A 16,544-nucleotide genomic window follows, 5' to 3' on the forward strand; every position below is an offset into this window, starting at 1 on the left:
GTAAACTAGTGAACTTAGGTCTCTTAAGTATTTTCAATTACTTAAAAACCTTTTTGATGTCATCACCCCCGTGTCAAGTAGAGAATGGTTAAAATTTGATGTGTCCTATTACAATATACAGATTTTTCCCATTTTCGGTGCTACTATTTGTGGGATTAATGAAGTTAAAAATCTCATTTTGTCACTTAAAAATATAATCAAGGGAAGAGTGGCATACATATGAAACATGAAATTTACAAGGTTCATTTAACAAAGCCATTGTGGCTTTTCACTCCAGATTTTGTGTCTTGAGATTTTTCCCTTTCCATAAACAATGTGCTAATGATATTTTGATTAATTGTGTATAAAGTTTCTCAGAAAATCACTTACAGCTAAAAGTAGTTTCTTGGGTGAGAAGGTTAAGGCTGTTTTACTTGTCATTATCTTGATCCGTATGTGTGTCTTGAAATAACTGCTAATTAAGCTAGGGATGTACCCACAGACTTGGGTGCAGAGTTCATTATTTACATAACCTCAAATTTCAGTTAATATTTGGAGTTCACTGCCCATTTCATACTGCTGTCATTTGGTTTTATTCCTGAAAAAGAGACAGAGAAACGTTTGAAAAAGGGAGGCTTTTAAAATATTTTATTTCCCAATATGAAAAAAAAGTTAGTATTCTGTACTCAAATAAAACTGTACATTTAAAAAATTAAAATACCTGTAATTATATAAAAATACCACATTATTTCATTACAGCAGATTATGAGAGTTAAAACTCTGAACTTTTTGATTACCTTATTATTCATATCAATGGCACTTATTTTAGTACAGTGTCTTTAACTTGCAAGAATAGTTCATAGTCTTGTGGGTTATGTTCAGTACTTTAAGCTTTTTTTTTTTTTTTTTCAAAGCAAGAGTCTCAACAAAATTTAAAGCCAATTTAAAGAGTACATTTTGTTGTACACATGGTGAATATTATCTACTGTAATAAAAGTTTTTTTGAAGCTGATTTTATGTGTTTAAGTTATATAAGGAATGCATGCCATAGACATGAAATTATAGTAGTAATTCCTGTATGGATCATGGATCCTGAAGCTTTTCGCATTCAACTTATTAGTGTGAATCCTGCCTAGCAGTTTTGTTACCAGTAGTCAACAAAATATGCTGGTAGGCACTCACAGATGGAGTTTCCTTAAGATTTAAACAGTTGGTCATGTTCTCTACCTGGGGAATGCATGAAGGAATGGGTGCAGTGATGAGATAGACTCCGGCACAGTTGTGTCGTCAAGAAGAGAGAGCGGTAAGACATGGGGCATATGAATAAAAATCTGTGTCCTAGTGGGAATAATGTTTGGGGTAACTAAGTTGCCTCTAACTTTTGAGTATTAGAAACATTTGTACTTGGTCACCTTGTTGGAAGATATGTCATTTAGGATTATGTTTGGCCACATATAACAGAATATCCAAGTAAGATAGCTTAAACAAACCAAAAAAATCAAACTCGTTGCCATTAAGTCGATTCTGCCTCATTGTGACCCTGTAGGACAGAGTAGAATTGCTCCATCGGGTTTCCAAGGAGTGGCTGGTGGATTGGAACTGCTGATTTTTCAGTTAGCAGCTGAGCTCTTAACCATTACACCACTAGCACCAGGTCTCCAGCTTAAACAAGGGAGAGGTTAATTTCTTTCTCATGTAAAGGATGTCCAAAGGTGGGGAGTGTAAGGTTGATTTGCCAGCTCCGCAGTCATCAGGGACTCAGATTCCTTCTTCTTTAGGGTCATCATTTGGTCAGGATAGCTTCTGGTGATCCTGTCATCACATCTACAGCTGTGTCAACCCCGTTAAGGAGCCACTCTCTGGGCAACTTCCACTCACATCTCAATGGCCATTTCAAGCTGCAAAAAGGACTGGGAAATTACACGTTATAGCTAAGCACTTTGTTGCTCATTATAAAATGGAGGTTCTTTTAGAAAAGAAAAATGGTTATTGGGAGAGCAGTGAGCAACCTTTTATATTCTTTCTAACCAAATTATAGAAATTCCCATTCCAAATCTTACAGTATTGGTGGGAATGTTGTTGTTAGGTACTGTCAAGTTGGTTCCGACTTATAGTGACTCATAGTTCCCTATGAGAATGAAACATTGCCTGGTTCTGTGCCATCCCCACAATCTTTGCTATGCTTGAGCCCATTATTTCAGCCACTGTTTCAATCCATTTCGTTCAGGGTCTTCCCCTTTTATCGCTGACCCCGCCCACTTTACTGAGCATAATGTCCTTCTTCAGGGACTGGTCCCTCCTGATAACATGTCCAGAGTCCATGAGATGAAGTCTCACCATCCTTGCATTCCAGGAGTGTTCTGACTGTGCTTCTTCCAAGACAGATTTGTTGTTCTTCTGGCAGTTCATGGTATATTAAGTATCCTTCGTCAAGACCATAATTCAAAGCTGTCAATTCTTCTTTGGTCTTTCTGTTTCATTGTCCAGCTTTCACATGCATATAAGGTGATTGAAAATATCATGGCTTGGGCCAGGCGCTTCTTAGTCCTCACCTAAGTCCTGATGGCAATTGTAGGTGATCCTTGTTTTTGTGAGGCAGCTAATTCATGTGGCATCATCCAAGTGCTTTCCATATTTTTCGTCAGCCATCATCATCATGTAGGGAATCTTCCCTCTCACAGTCACAGGATGACTTCAGCAGTTCCAGGCATTATGTGCAGATACTGACTTCCAGGGAAGAGAAATATATCCTGGGTCTTCCTTTTTATTAGGGAGGGGTAGTTTTCCCAGAAGCATATGCCGCCCCCCCCCACTCGGAACTTCCCTTATATCCCATTTGCCAGGATTTAGTCACATGCTCATCCCTAAAACAATAAAGGGTCTGGAGAATGGAATCACCATGATTGGGTTTGACCAGTTGGGATACTCCTGTGGGACCTTGCAGAGATAGCTTTCCCTGAGATGAAGATGAATACCTCAGCAAAATCAGGATTCTGCCAACAAAGGAGTAGGGAAGAATGACTGTTGGGTAGGTAGCCAATTGTGTCACATACACACACATATATGTGTATAAATACTATTTATGTTTCTTTTTTTCTTTAGGATCTCTGTCACTTGTTCAAAATATCTTATATGCATAAACATTTTTAAAATTGTAAAAATAACATGTATGTGATAAAAATAATTCAAGTAGTGCTAAAAGAGTAAACAATGAAAAACAAATTTCCCTTCAACCCCAAGTCTTAGTGCTACTCCTTATAGGCTATTCCTATCAGGTATTTTTGGGTAGTCTTCTACATGTATATGAATTTTTTGTGTTTATTAACTTTTTACACAAGTATGTACATACTGGACACATTGTTCTATATCTTACTTTACAAAAAAATTAATGAGCATATCTTGGAGTTCTTTTCACATCAGTGGTATAAAGATTGACAGTGCTTTCATTTACAGCTTTGGACCATTGCACAGTAGGAATATTCCATCATTTTAGTTAACAATTTCCCTATTAGGGGACATATAGCTATTTAAGTTGTATTCAGTTTTCTTTTTTTAAAATTTTTTGTTTAACAACTACCAACAGTATTGTAGTGAACCTCCTTGGGTATCTTTGAATATTAGATAAATTTTTGGGAGTAGAATTGTTAGGTTGCAGGTTGATATGTATCTTTTGCATTTTAGTTATAGCCAAATTACTGTGAAAAGAGTTGTACTAATTTGGACTTCCATCAGTAGTTCAGGAGAGTACATTATTCCCCACTACTGATCAATCCCTAGGTCACACCCTAGCGAATATTTTTGAAGACAATTTTCCCTTACAAAATTATTGAGGACAAGAATTAGCATCAAGTTTCTAAATCTGTAGTTCATTAGGGTTTTCAACTTGTGATTATGTCTCTTTTTTTTTAATTTAAAATATGGTATAAATAAAGTTTTAGAAAAAAACTATACATTGCAGGTTAATTTAAATATATTCTTTTTTTTTTTTTTTTTTTGACTACAGGTGTTTGGCCCATGACTGAGAGAGAAGACGACTTGACAGTTTCTGCCGTGGTTTTGCCTAATTTTGATTCAGTGTCTGTAGGTGTATTTGCACATATTAAAGGAGTTTATGATAGTAGTGAACTCTGGTGAACTGAAATCACAGTATCAGTTTAAATTCTGGGCCTCCAAATAGAAACTTCTGGGTGAATAAAAAAATGTAGGCTTTGTTACTTTCTAGATAAAAACATTTCTAGCATCTTAGATCTCTTAGGAGATCCTTGGGGAGAATTTCTATTTATGGGTGAGCAAGAAAAAGGGGAGGAGGAACAGGAGCAAAAGAGATTCTTGCCTTGTTCTGATTCTATATTGTGTTAATATATATATTTTAAACTTTCTTAATTCTACAATGTTAAGTTAATCCTAATCCAGATGAGTAATACTGACCTCACAAGGATTTTTTCAGATTCATTGACACATTTATGAACAACCTAGCTCAGGGATTGATAAATTAGTCCTTAATACATTATTGGGTAGTGGGGGAGTAGTTAGTTGGTCCAGGCACTATTTTTTGCCCACTTTGTGTGACTCAGAGCAAGTTACTTGAATTTCTTAGTCTCAATGCTCTCTTCTGTAAAATGGGAATAGTAAAAGAATCCACTTTTTAAAATTGTTATGATAATTAATAATCATCATCACATCTTATTTCTTCTAACATTATCATCACTATCTACATCCCAATACTTGTCTTGTTCATTGCCATGTTCTTAGCGCCTGTCACACAGTGGGCACTCAATATGTATTTATTCTGTGAATGAATGAATAAACTGAGAAACAAGAGGAATGAAAGGAGGACTGTTCTTGGTTATATTACCCCATTTCCTTGTTTACTTTTCTGTAACTATGTTTGGCTATGGTTGATTGTATCTTATTGCTTACAGTTTGGGCAAAATCTATTGTTCATCTGTGTCTCTACCAAAAGTTGATCAACGTAGGCAAGGGCTTGAATTCACTGGTTTTGCTGTATTTGGAGTTCATATCGTATAATTCTGCCTGGAACATGACTTCAATATTTGGGCATCAGAGCATACTATAATGACTGGCTGTCATGAGTTTTTTTAGAGATTTATCTTAGTATAAACAGCCAACCTGAGTTGTGATAAAAATTATGTTACCATTGCCATAGTATAGTAAATTGGGTACAGTTAAAAAAAAAAAAAGGGCTATATATGAAAGAAACATTCACCCAGCTGAGTCACATAGTAGAAGCACTGTTTTAAACGTTGGCCATTCAGCACACACCATTTCTCACTCTACCTGAAGGGTGTAGCCTGAGTGGAACATTTCTGCTTAGTTAGCTGACAAATGTACACACGTTTTCTTGCCTTGGAAATGATTATCTTTTTCCTTTGGGCAGCTTATATAGTTTTTTCTAGATTCTGTTAATGATAGGCTATTTGGAATAAGGAATTCCCTTTCTGTTTTTTAGAAACTTTTGGTCTTTAAAGGAAAGGACCTTATATAGTAGCATTAAGCATTATATTGTAGCATATATTTCCCTTTTGGTAACCTGGAGTGCTGTTTCCTCTCAAACTAGGTATCTCTTTCCAGCTTCATTTTCTGTGTCTTACAATTTTTCTTTTTTAAGAGATTTCTTGAGAATATCATATTCATCCCATTAGAAAACGTTAACCCAATGATTTATGTGTCTAAGGTGCCATAGTAGCTTCTTATGGCCATTTCTCTCTGGCTATAATTTTATGTTCCAAAGAACTTCTGTTCTTGAAGTATCTAGGTGTTTAGAAGTGGGCAGAGAAGAGCAGGAAACAGGAGATGTTGGTTTCTCTTCTAGATCTGTGGATGGCTAAGTGTAAACCATTTCCTGGATTTTAGGTAATACTAGCATAGGAAGTCTGGCTTAATATTTATTTTGAATCATTATTATGAAAGCACACATCTCAAGAAAGTAATGTAATTTATATTAGAATGGAATCTTTTACACAGAAGACAAGCATTGCTATCCTATCTCCCTCATTGAGACACTGGATCAGAGTCCGAATACTGTTTCCTGTGGAGCCATAAATAAAATATGAATAGCCCATCTCTTAATTTTGGTGATGCCCATTACAGCATAGTGATCCTTATTGCTTAAAGTGCTTAGTTTTTCTGAGTAAGAAAAATTCCAAACAGATTAATTTAAAGCCTAAAGGACTTGATTTCATTTAGTTTGATAGGGACTTTATGGGAATTCATATAGGTATTAGTAGAAAATATGTTACTCCTTGGTCTTATTCTGTTCTAGAGTGAGCATTTCCCCCCCTCAATCTACCACTCTGAAAAAACCATTAAAAGCTATAAGGAAATATTTGTTTTATTATATTATTCTTGGGCTTTACTGTGAGTTCTTTAAGAGGAAAGATCATGTCTTATTCTTGTTGGTAACTGAAGCTGATTCTCAAAGGATGCTTATTAAATTAGTTTATGATATGCACTAGTAAAAAAAAAAGGCTCCTATTTTAAACTTATTTTCTAGGTAAGGGCACTCAATCCCTATATCATTGTATGTCATTAATCAGAATAAAACATACGTTTGGAAAGTTGAAAATACAAGGGTCTGAAAGAGTGGCATTATCCTTATCTGGGAAATATCAGGGGGCCTTCTTCTATAAATGTAAAGAACAAGTTAATAGAAATAATTTGTTTCAACATTTAAGTAAATTTGGAAATAAAGTGGTTTGATAAAACATGTGACCTTTGCTTCGCTTCTTATGGGGTGGCTGTTTTAAATATTAGTGCATGACTTTCCAGGTAAAGGTACCCAAAGTCACATTGACTCTTTTAGTCTGTCACCACAGTGATAAATTCTTTATAGTTAGTTTCCTGTTTTTTGGGTGGAAAGTATATATTGTACCCATTGCGTTCACTCATAATGTATAATATTGAAATCACTCTTTCCTGCTTTCCCTTCTTGATTCTGTGTTTACAGCAAGCCACCAATGTTGAAGTGGGAACTGACCTTGTCCCTTCAGTCACAGTGAAGGTATTGTACCATGGTTTTAGACTGTAATATGCAAACACTAATACATATAATATCTCATCTGTCACTCTTGTCACACTCTAAGTAGCTTATGGAAATGCAAAATAAACACTTGAAAAGTCTATGTTTTCATCAGCCTTGGATAGTGAGTAGATAACCTTTATTGTTACCTACATATCTAAAACTGATAATTGCATTTATAGCGATATGTATGTAAGCATTTATTATGACTTATTCCTACCATTATTTAAATGCTTTGCATGATCCAGAGCCTTTTTTTCTAGAAAGAGAATTAATGTTTTAAATCTGCTAAAGGAATTGTCTTGTTACCATTCATAATAGACCAGCTGGTTGATTACAGCATTATAAATAGTACTCTGTGAAATGATATTGAAGATTGTATAAATGCTAATAGTACATTCTTCTATGTATGATTGTGTGTTTGTTTGAAAAGAACTCCTAGTCTTCTATCTGCCATAATATTAGCTTTAAATGGATATATTTATAGCAAGAATATGTTAAATGAAGAAGCCACAAAGTGGAGTAGTGACAAATTGATAGCACTGGAATAATAGAATATGAAGGATGTGGTTTTGGTTAAGATTTTTAGTCCTGTCATTGTAGAATTTTAGAACTAGAAGTCAAATGTAGAACTCTCTTAAGGCATTTAGATTAAAGTGTGGTAATCAGTCAGCACATTATTAAGCCGAAAATATTTATCACTGCCCAGACCTTGGAAGCCAGGAAAAGTTGTGGATTTTGGCGATTCACTTAGTCAAAACTTGGACGGGGCTTTATATTTTGTTAGATTATGGGTTGCTGTCCTTGGAGGAGCTTGACAGGGAACCAGACTTTACCAATTGTGTTCGCTTACACTGGATCCAGCGGGTGGCCCAAGCGTGGAGATCTTTGGTAGAAGTTGAAGGGAGCCCAATCTTATAACAGTTTCCTAAGCTAATTTTTTTGGATTCTTGCCACTGGAAACAAGGGTGGTCTTTCCCCAGTCCCCCTTCCCCTATCCAATCAAAGCCTCTATCTCATTAATACTTTTGAGTCTGGAAAAGCATTAGTGGCAAGAAATCAAACACTTAGGGGGAAAAAAAAATAACCGCTAAGTTCCAGGAATGATCTATAGACTTTTGTGTAGGGAAACCTCTTTTATACCTGTCTAAATTTTTTTTTTTTAATGATATTGTTCAGACACATACACATAACAATTCAGAAATACACTGTAAATTGCAAAAAGAAATCTTGTACCTAAACCAGATAACATTGCTCATGCTAATTTTTTTCCTGACCATAAATTACTGCTATAAATAAATACACCTTCCCTCCCATGCGTTCTTAGGCTTCCACGTGTAATAGCCACCTTAAAAGGATGGCATGACACTCCTGGAAAATTCTCCTTCGTAGTGGAATTTACCGTATTTGAGAATGACTGACTCACATCTCTCTTTATCATTGCCGCTTTAATGCCCAAGAAAGTATGCAACACACAAGAGTTGCACAAAATCGGCTGGACTTACACAGCAGACACAATGACTTCCTGATTCTGTCTGACAGTTTCTATACAAATTTCTGCTATAAATCTCTCCTTATGGCCTTTTATAAAAACAGAGGCCAAGATATATAACCATGCAAGTTTCCATCATAATAAATCCTGTTAATTGAGAAAATTTTTCCATCCGTTCCAAGTGAATGAAGATGTGGCTACCTTGAGTTTGTGAGCATGATGCGTGACCATCTATTCCAGGCAACGAGGCAGAGTGGTTGTTCATACCTGAACTTTGGAGTCATATTTATATATCTAGCATAAAACTTAAAATTGTATTTCCAAAGGATCATGTTTCATTTTGTTAGAAGCTGAAAATCGCATGGAAAATTCTCAAATTAGTGTTTTATATTTTCCTCTTAATATTCTATAATTATTTTTCTCTTAAAATATGACGTTTATGATGTAGCCAAGTCTTTAACTCTTTTCTTGGCTCAAACACAACTATTCTTTGTTACTGAAGTTATTTTCATCACATGCCTCCTTGATTCACATTTTGAAAAGGCCTTGCCCATTGTTGGGGTTTAATAAATCTGTGTATGAGAGAGATCTTGATCATGCATCTAAACCAAATGCAAACCCTCCTTACTTGTAAAAATGTCAAATTGTGTGATCCTTGTCTAAATAGGTATCGCTATGCCAGGCAGAGTCAGAATGTCTGCTGTTTGACAAACAGCTTATTACTACTTTAAGGCTTTTTCATTTTCACTTTTAAAACTAAGCTCTCATGAGATGGGCCTGGTCACAATTTTCAACTGTAGCACTTATTGGCTCTATGGTCTTGGACATGTTTTTTAACTTTTCTAAACCTCTCTTTCCTAAACTGTAAAATGGGGATGCTTTTTTCAGTTGCAGAGTTATTTTGAGACTTAACCATAGTAGGTTAAGTGCATGGGTTCTGGATTCCTACGAACCACATTTAAATTGTGGTTCTTCTGCTTATAATCAGAGTGGCTTTGGGCAAATTACTTAGCCTCTCTGAGCTCCAGTTTTCCGTTCTGTAAAATAGTGTATAATGGCAGTACCTGTTTTATACTCTTCTGAAGATTAAATGAGAAAATGCACACAAATCATTTATTACCATGGTTCCACAATTATAAGAAACCTCTAATGGCTGTTACCATTAATATTATTTTAAAATAAATATGCCTACTAGCATCATATTAGTATCAGAATACTTAAATTGCTTCCTGTTTACTTAGTGGGCTAGCTATCTGAAAGGAAATTGTCTGTGGAGCTTTCATAGTTTTTTCTTCCAATAAGTACCATCATGGTTTTATTAAAAAGGTAATAAATATGTCACTTAATCATTGTCAGACATCACTGAGGAAGCTTTGTTTGTTGCATACCTATTTCCCATGTATTCCCAGTGTTTACAGAGTGAAAATTGAGGCTTCATTGTTCGCTTGCTGTGGTTATCCAATTTATTTGCATAAATACCTGTCTTTACAAAATTTTACTCTGCAAGTAAAAAAATTTATGTTTATTTTTAAATCGTACAGAATACCCACATACCTAAAATTAATATAAGACATTTACTCAGTGTAATTCTATATATAATTAAGGAATGATGCATGCCTTTTGCATAAGAAAAAATTCAAAACCACTTTTATTAAAAGTAGGTATCCATTACAAGGGCAAATATTACGTCAGTTAATAATGAAATGTATCTGTCTAATATACTAGAGTCTGGTAAACTAGACTGAACTATTCCATAGGAAGGTACCATATAGAAGAATAGTTCTCAGTTCCTGTACAGAGGAATCACTTGAGGGGCTATTAAAAAATACCAGTGTCCATGTCTATCCCAGAGATTCCGACTTGATTACTCTAGCAACCCTTTGTAGGTAGGAGATTGTACCAAGTCTTCACCAACCATGGGGGATGAGGTCATCCAAAAGAGACCGTTCAAAGACCTGAAACTACAGGAAACCAAATCTAAAGGGAGAACATGCCCCATGGGAGCTGGGTCTTTAAGCTTTTTCTTTGATAACCTGAGAATGGCACCCCTTAGCACTATGGCCCAGTAAAAATCCTTGGGCCTGTTGTTTTCTACTGACACTCCTTCTCAGGGAGAAGTAAGAAAAGTCCTGGGCTTTTCTACTCAAACCCACCCAATCTGCCAGGCAAACTGTTATCCCAAAGTTCTTAGCTATTGGTTCTTATTGGGTTGGGAGGGCTTTCTTAGTGTCATCAAGAAAGAGCACCAGTTTGGAAATATAGCCAGCTTGGCAATGCAGCAGTCAGTATTGACATTCTTTGATATTTTCTAGAATTAGCAGTATCATATGTTTTCATGTTAAACCATGGAAGAAAATACACTGCTTTGATATTTATCTAGACTACTGTACATCCTTCATTAGTAAGTGCTAATGAAGATCAAAGACCACAGCCTTCAGTATAGATTACACCTCAACATAAAGAAAACAATAATCCTCACAACTGGACCAATGAGCAACATCATGATAAACGGAGAAAAGATTGAAGTTGTCAAGGATTTCATTTTACTTGGATCCACAATCAACAGCCATGGAAGCAGCAGTCAAGAAATCAAAAGACGCATTGCATTGGGCAAATCTGCTGCAAAGGACCTCTTCAAAGTGTTGAAGAGCAAAAATGTCACCCTGAAGACTAAGGTGCGCCTGACCCAAGCCATGGTATTTTCGATAGCATCATATGCATGTGAAAGCTGGACAATGAATAAGGAAGACTGAAGAACAACTGACACCTTTGAATTGTGGTGTTGGTGAAGAATATTGACTATACCATGGACTGCCAAAAGAACAAACAAATCTGTCTTAGAAGAAGTACAACCAGAATGCTCCATAGAGGCAAGGATGGCGAGACTGCTTCTTACATACTTTGGACGTGTTGTCAGGAGGGATCAGTCCCTGAAGAAGGACATAATGCTTGGCAGAGTACAGGGTCAGTGGAAAAGAGGAAGACCCTCAATGAGGTGGATTGATGCAGTGGCTGCAACAATGAGATCAAGCATAACAACGATTGTAAGGATGGCGCAGAACCAGGCAATGTTTTGTTCTGTTGTGCATGGGGTTGCTATGAGTCGGAACCAACTCGATGGCACCTAACAGCAACACAACACTATACATCCACCTAGATACATCATTGGTAAATAAAGCTTTAGAAAATAATTAACTTGTATAAAAGGAAATATACTGATACTGGAAAAGATTAGTAATTCATTATAGTTCTATCACTGTAGGTGAGAAAAAGAATGAATATATATATATATATATAATCTTTCATGATGTGGTTATTCAACAGCCATGAGGGCAGATAGCATACATTTTGCTTTTGATCAACAGGTTTAATTCACATACTATACGGTACCATTCACTCATTTAAAGTATGCAATTTAATGCTTTTTAGTATATTCACAGGGCTGTGCAATCTAATTTTAGAACATTTTTGTACCCTTTAAAAGAAACCCCATACCCATTAGCTGTCACTTCCCATTTCATCCCCAACACTCACCCTTTATAGGCCTAAGGAAATGCTAATCTACTCTCTATTGATTTGCTTGTTCTGAACATTTTCTATAAATGTACATTACACATTTTGTAGTCTTTTGTCGCTGCCTTTTTTTGCTTAATATAATGTTTTCAAGGTTCATTCATGTTATAGCTTGTATCAGTACATAATTTCTTTTATTGCTGAATGAGATACCATTGTAAGGATATAATACATTTTGTTTATCCATTCATCAGTTGATGGATATTTGAGTTGTTTCTACTTTTTGGCTGTTATAATGCTGCTGTGAACATTTGTGTACAAGCTTTTTGTGTAGACATGTTTTTGTTTCTCTTGGACGTATACCTAGGAGTGGAATTGCAGGGTCATGTGGTAAATTTATATTTAACTTTTTAAGAAACTGACAAACTATTTTCTTTAGTGGTTGTTACCATTTTAAATTCCCATCAGCCGTATATCAGGTGTCTAGTTTCTCCATATCCTCACCAGTCTGTCCTTTTGATTATAGCTATCTTGATGATATATAGCGGTATCTCACTGTGGTTTTAATTTACATCTTCCTATTGACTAATGGGAGCCCTGGTGGCACAGTAGTTAAGAGCTCGGTTGCTAACTAAAAGGTCGGCAGTTGGATTCTAACCAGCTGCTCCTTGGAAATCCTTTGGGGCAGTTCTGCTCTGTCCTATGGAGTCATTGTGAGTCCGAATCTACTCACTGGCAACAGGTGTTAAAGACTAATGATGTTGAGCATCTTTTCATGTGCTTATTAGCCATTCGTATATCTTCTTTGGAGAAGCATTCATTGAACTACTTAACCCATTTTTAACTGAGTGGGACATTTTAATCCACTACTTATGTTACACGTTTTGTGGCTGTTCATTTTCCCTCAGGTGATTTTTTTCCTAATTATATGCCAGTGATCTTTTAAATAGCTGTGATATTCTGTCAACTTGGATAAGATGTCCTTTTCTGTTACTTACAATCTGTGTTTCCTTAGGTCACACTGCAGAGTCGACTGGCATTGCAAAAAGCCAAATTATCACTTTATGTGCAACCACCGTTAGTACTGACCTGCGATCAGTTTACCTTTGAATTTATGGGTAAGGCCTTTGTTTTAGCTTAAAGTTTATCATGGTGTGAGCCTTTTTTATTAGTGCTTTTTTTTTTTTTTTTTTTCCATGACTGTATTTCCTGTCTGAATAGTGAGACTGGGAGTTTCCTGAAATCAATGCTTGTGTTATGTTTTGCTTGTATTTTTTCTCTAAGCATCAAGCCTGAGCATTCAATCTGTAGCTGCTGAGTCCAATTAGTTTTTTAGGATTATAGATTTCCAAGTGCTTTCTTTAACTAGTTGGATCTGTAATTAATACAACATTATAGTTTGAAAGGCTTTCTTTTTCTGTTTGTCTCTAGTGACCTATTTAGTGAATCAGTAAGGGTTTGAGGAAAGACTATTGGCTTTGGAGTCTGAACTGAATTTGAATTCTGGCTCTGATGCTCACATGATATGTAACCTTGGGCACATTACTTAGTAATTATTCAGTATTTACTTGGGGCCTCAGTTTTTTTAATATGCAAAAAGGGCATAATAATATCTGTCTTATAGGCTATTTTGAAGACTCAATTAGGTAATATATCTATGTAAGATATCTGTGGTAATGCCTAAAATAGTAGATACTTCATAAATGGCAACTTTTGGTAAGATTTCTTTGTTTAGACTCCCTCATCCCCAACCGCTTATATCCAGGTTATCATCAAGTCCTGTTAAAACGATCTCTGAATTCTCTTTCCAGTCTTTTTCTTTTTTGTTTACTGCTGATGTGCAGTTGAGACTTTTCTTATTTATGAAGTTAAGAACTGCCCCGTCTTTTCATCTCCGTAGCTGAGTATCTTGCATTATCCAAGTTGATAGACCATCACAACTCCTTAAGAAAATCACTGGCATGTATTTAGAAAAAAAAATCATCTGAGGAAAAATGAGTAGCCACAAAATATGTAACATAAGTAGTAGATTAATATGTTCTACCCAGTTAAAAATGGCCTAAGGAGTTGAATAAACATTTTTCCAAATGGACAATAAATACTCATTGAATGAGTGAATGGTTGAATGACTGAATGACGTAACCTTGTAGGTGATTCCCTACCATTGGTTTTTTACTTTATGTTCTGATTTCTCACAATACTTCCCAATTTATCTTTCTAAAGGATATTCTGAACAATTCATATTTCTAGTTAAAAATCTCTTGTGGCCCTCTGAATCAGGTTAGAGGCCAAATACCTTAACATAGAAGGCCAGTCACAATCTGCTAAATCATTATACCCAGAAAAAAAAAATCACTATAGCTAAATACATTTCAAAGCCCCTGTTCCATTATCCCTTGCAGCCTTTTTTCTAGGCATGATAAAGTAATATTTTTTTGCTATTACCTTGCTCTTTTGTATACCTGTTTCTTTGTTCATTCTGCCTCTTCATCTGAGTAAAGAAAATTCAGTGCAGTAGAGTGTCAGGTGTCCTTGTTCTGGAGTCAGTTGCCCAGCTCTGATACTAGCTATATGACCTTGGACAAGCTTTTATAACTCTCTGTTCCAGTGTCCTCATGGGTAAAGAATGCGGACCATAATAGTACCTACCTCATGGAGGACAGTATCTGGCATGCAAGGAGTACTTAATACATTTTTACTGTTGTTAATAAAATTAGCCAAAATTGTGTAACCTGTTACTTTTGCATTGCTTATAGCACCAGAGATGACTAGAACAGTAGCCTTTTCTGTTTATCTGAAAGGAAGTTATATACCATCTGAATTGGAAGGAAATGCTGTTGTTTCATATTCCAGACCAACAGGTAAACATAAAATTGTTCATGAGTTTACAAGCCTAATTACTCATTTTAAATTATTGGAGATATGAGTTAAATGTTTAAGTGTTTAAGATGGAAAAACACATTGTAAAATATTAAATAAAAAAATTCTTTTCTAGTTTTAAATAAAATTGCATGTCCACGTTATTGTTATGTGTTATGAGTAATTAGCTATTTAGCTGATTTCCATATATAATGTTTGATTTCATCTTTGCAGTTAATTGCAAATTTTATATATTTTTATTCCTATTAGAAGAATGGTATCTAGTCAGACTTAATTTATTTGAACTAAAGAGAAAAAGGCTAGTCTGAGTTAGTGAAAAAGAATATGATTACTCTAAAAGTAAGGCATTCAAAGTTTGAGATGCTGTTTTAGTTACTAGATAAAACTCTTTAGAATCTTAAATGTTAAAATATTTAAGAACAGATATTTAAGCAGATCTACTAAAATTTGGTCTGTTTTTCTTAAAGCTCTTTTTTGGATTATAAAAGGTTATTTTTAGTTCAGTTGAGACTTGATTATTGCAAATTTCAACTTAGTTGAGTCTAATTTTATGGTCCTTTTTGTTTCCATATAAAAACAAAACACCAAACCCGTTGCCATGGAGTCAATTCCGACTCATAGCGACCCTTTAGGACAGAGTAGAACTGCCCCATAGGATTTCCAAGGAGCGGCTGGTGGATTTGATCTGCCGATCTTTTGGTTAGCAACCGAGCTCTTAACTACTGTACCACCAGGGCCCCATGTTTCCATATAGTGAATTCTTTATGCTAACAGTCTGATAATCAGTTGATTGGTAGAAAATAAGAATTATTAGTTACTGCTTTAAAAAAAAAAACAAAAGCAAACTTTTTATTTTTTTAATTGCTATATCACATGGCACTTCTATTAAAAGCAAGCTTTCTAATGTAGTGATACTTGATAGCATATTTCAGCAAATTTGTATTTGTGTTTTTTTTCCTTAGTTTTTAAATCTTTTAGAATCTTATTTATTCTCCATTTATGCCTACTTTGTTTATTTGGCAGTGTTTTTAATAATTGAAAAAAATATTTTCTTAGTCTAAGTGAATTTTCTGACTTTTGCATTGACAACTCCATATGCCCTGAGTTGATTTTATACCTTTTGTACATACTTTGAAAATCGGTTTCTTCTGCTTTGTAAGGTATTTTGCTTTGAATTAAAAAAAATAATTTTTAGCTGGAAGTGACCACTCTATTTACCTATATTTTCAACAATTTGGGTTATATAAATATTTTTCTGTTTAAAAAGCTTTGGTAAAGCTGGCTTCATAAAGAAATTCAAAACTTCTGTAGGGGATTAAGGAATGATGGACATTTTGGTTGGATATTCCTGAAGAGAACATTGATATTTTTAATGTTATTTTCACTTTGAGTTATAAAATAAAAGAATGAGAAACGTTTGTCTAAAATCTTAAGATGATTTATCATTAATTGAGCGTTTAATAGTCATAGGTATTTGTATACCTTTTCCCCTTGTTACATTACCAATACAGGGTTGTAGATAGTGCCAATACCTTAATTTGGCTGTTTTATTCTTTCTCAAGGAAAACTAGTGACATTGATTGTAAATAAATTTAAAAGAGAGAAATGGGTAACAGAAAGTGAACAAATGCTTAAAAATAC

General features: G+C 35.1%; 1 protein-coding gene across 8 annotated transcripts in view; it reads left to right on the forward strand.

The window, feature by feature from the left end:
- The window catches only part of BBS9 (Bardet-Biedl syndrome 9), a 504,171-nt gene that overhangs the window by 188,957 nt on the left and 298,670 nt on the right, over positions 1 to 16,544 (forward strand). For all 8 annotated transcript variants that reach the window (XM_003406966.4, XM_023544300.2, XM_023544301.2 and 5 more), the window contains 4 exons: positions 3,983 to 4,059; positions 6,947 to 7,000; positions 13,039 to 13,141; positions 14,780 to 14,884. In XM_003406966.4, coding sequence (XP_003407014.1) covers positions 3,983 to 4,059; positions 6,947 to 7,000; positions 13,039 to 13,141; positions 14,780 to 14,884 — 339 coding nt within the window. The remainder of the gene's footprint in view (positions 1 to 3,982; positions 4,060 to 6,946; positions 7,001 to 13,038; positions 13,142 to 14,779; positions 14,885 to 16,544) is intronic.

The sequence above is a fragment of the Loxodonta africana genome, chromosome 8, assembly GCF_030014295.1.
Source record: "Loxodonta africana isolate mLoxAfr1 chromosome 8, mLoxAfr1.hap2, whole genome shotgun sequence".
NCBI classification, from domain to species: domain Eukaryota; kingdom Metazoa; phylum Chordata; class Mammalia; order Proboscidea; family Elephantidae; genus Loxodonta; species Loxodonta africana.